This window comes from Galeopterus variegatus, unplaced genomic scaffold, assembly GCF_000696425.1.
Source record: "Galeopterus variegatus unplaced genomic scaffold, G_variegatus-3.0.2 Scaffold395, whole genome shotgun sequence".
Classification (NCBI taxonomy): Eukaryota; Metazoa; Chordata; class Mammalia; order Dermoptera; family Cynocephalidae; genus Galeopterus; species Galeopterus variegatus.
The window spans coordinates 197696-199778 of NW_007726506.1; the positions used below are offsets into that span (position 1 = coordinate 197696).

The window sequence follows — 2083 nt, forward strand, 5'->3', positions numbered from 1 at the left end:
AAAAAAAAAAAAAAAAATTATCATTTCTCAGGGCTAAGTTTTCACTGGTCAAATCTCACAAGAATTTGCACTAAGGTCTTTTGGGGGTGTACGTGAGTGCTGTATCATGTATTACTGGTTTCTTCTACTTCAAAGACAGAACTTTCTTCACGATTCGAAAGGAGAAGGAGAGACTCATTCGGGATGTTTGACGGTTATGATAGCTGCAGTGAGGACACAAGTAGCAGCTCCAGCTCTGAGGAGAGTGAAGAAGAAGTTGCTCCTTTACCTTCTAATCTCCCAATTATCAAAAACAATGGACAAGTCTACACATACCCAGATGGTAAATCTGGCATGGGTGAGTATGCATAGCCTTCACCTGTTGTACAACAGTATGTTTGAAGGTGTGTTTTCATCTGATTGCTTCTATCATTTTTCTTCCTTAGAATTTTTAAAGGACAGTTTGAAGAGGCAGAGCTGGAAACTTACAGTTCCAGATAAGATCACTGAGTTTGTGTTTGATCTCCTTTTTTTTGCCCACCTCCTTCTGGTGGAAAGCAAATAGAACAAAATAAAGAAAAGGCTATTGAAAAAATTAATGTGGCTGTAAACTCAGTAATTAGATAATCTTTAGGTAACTGAAGCAGGATCATAGCTTTACAGAGTTGAAAGAGACATTCAGGGTAGGGCTCCATCTTCAAACAATTCCTTATGAGAAGTTTTCTATTTTAACACTTCCAGCAACAGTATTCTCTGTTTCAGAAAGTAATTTTACTTTTTAGTATCTGTAATTACTACAATTTGTTCATTTGGTTGTTTTTTTGTTTTTGGCGACTGGCCGGTATGGGGATCTGAACCCTTGACGGTGGTTTTATCAGCACCATGATCTACCAAGTGAACTAAATGGCAAGCCCTGGAATGTTTTTTATATTGAATCAAAATTATCTTTGCTCTAACTTTGTCTTTTGGTCTTAATTTTACTTTTTAAAGCTACACAGAATAATTCTAATCCTTGTTCTAATGACATCTCTTCTCTTCACACTAGAACACTTAGTTCTCATATGTCTGTCTCTAGGGCATACCAAGTAGCCATAGTTGCTTCAGCCATTTCTCATAGTATCACAGTGATTTAATTCATCAATATCCTGGTCACTTTCTTCTGGCGATACTTCAGAATATGTGGTGGTAGTGCGATGACTCCTCCTGATTTGCCTCCTGATTTGTCTTGGATTTGCTATTGAAAGTTCCACGTCCTGGAAAACACCTCAAGCAAATGGTCAGCCACCCTGTGTGATAAGGACAGAAGATAACTCAGCCTTTTATCTACCTTTGTCAGGACACTTTCCACTCATGCCACCAAAATTGCTTTAGCTTTTTTCAAAATGATACTGAATTTACAAATGTCCTTTGATCTTTACCACATAAACTAAACCAGTTAAGCCAGTTTTTCGCTTTTGCAGTTAGTTTTTTTCAACCCAAGGTATACGACTTGTCTCTGCATGTAACCTTTTTCTTAATAACTTCTGGTCTTAGAAATTTTTGACTGCTAAGTCTGTCATCAAACATTGAAGATTGTGCTATCTAATCTTACAGTTTAATATTATTTGTAGATTTAATAATCCTGCCCTATTGGTCCTACCCTAGTCCTTTGATTAATAAGTTGAACAGCACAGCACAGGACCTGGTACAGAGTACTGCAGATCATGTCAGAAAACTTTATTTATCAGGATGCACTAGGTGTGGTCATTCTACCAGTTAAAACCTACCTATTTGTCTTCTACACCAGCTAACATTTCTCAATCCTGATTGACAAAGCTACATAAGAGATTTTATCAAATGAGCTAATTCTTATTAATATAAAGATGCTTCTCGACTTATGACAGGGCTTTGTTACAATAAACCCATCAAAAGTTGAAAATACCATAAGTCAAAAATGCATTTAATACAGCTAACCTACCAGACATCATAGCTTAGCCTAGCCTACTGTAAACGTTCTCAGAACCACTTACGTTAGCCTACAGATGGGCAAAATCATCTAATACAAAGCCTATTCTTACAATAAAGTGTTGAATATCTCATGTAATTTATAGAATACTGTACTGAA

The 2083-nt window shown here is 36.6% G+C and overlaps 1 protein-coding gene across 3 annotated transcripts in view; it reads left to right on the forward strand.

Annotated features, from left to right (window-relative positions):
• The window catches only part of MBTD1 (mbt domain containing 1), a 67262-nt gene that overhangs the window by 29626 nt on the left and 35553 nt on the right, over positions 1-2083 (forward strand). For all 3 annotated transcript variants that reach the window (XM_008568293.1, XM_008568292.1, XM_008568294.1), the window contains one exon: positions 136-337. In XM_008568293.1, coding sequence (XP_008566515.1) covers positions 184-337 — 154 coding nt within the window. In that variant the 5' untranslated portion in view covers positions 136-183. The remainder of the gene's footprint in view (positions 1-135; positions 338-2083) is intronic.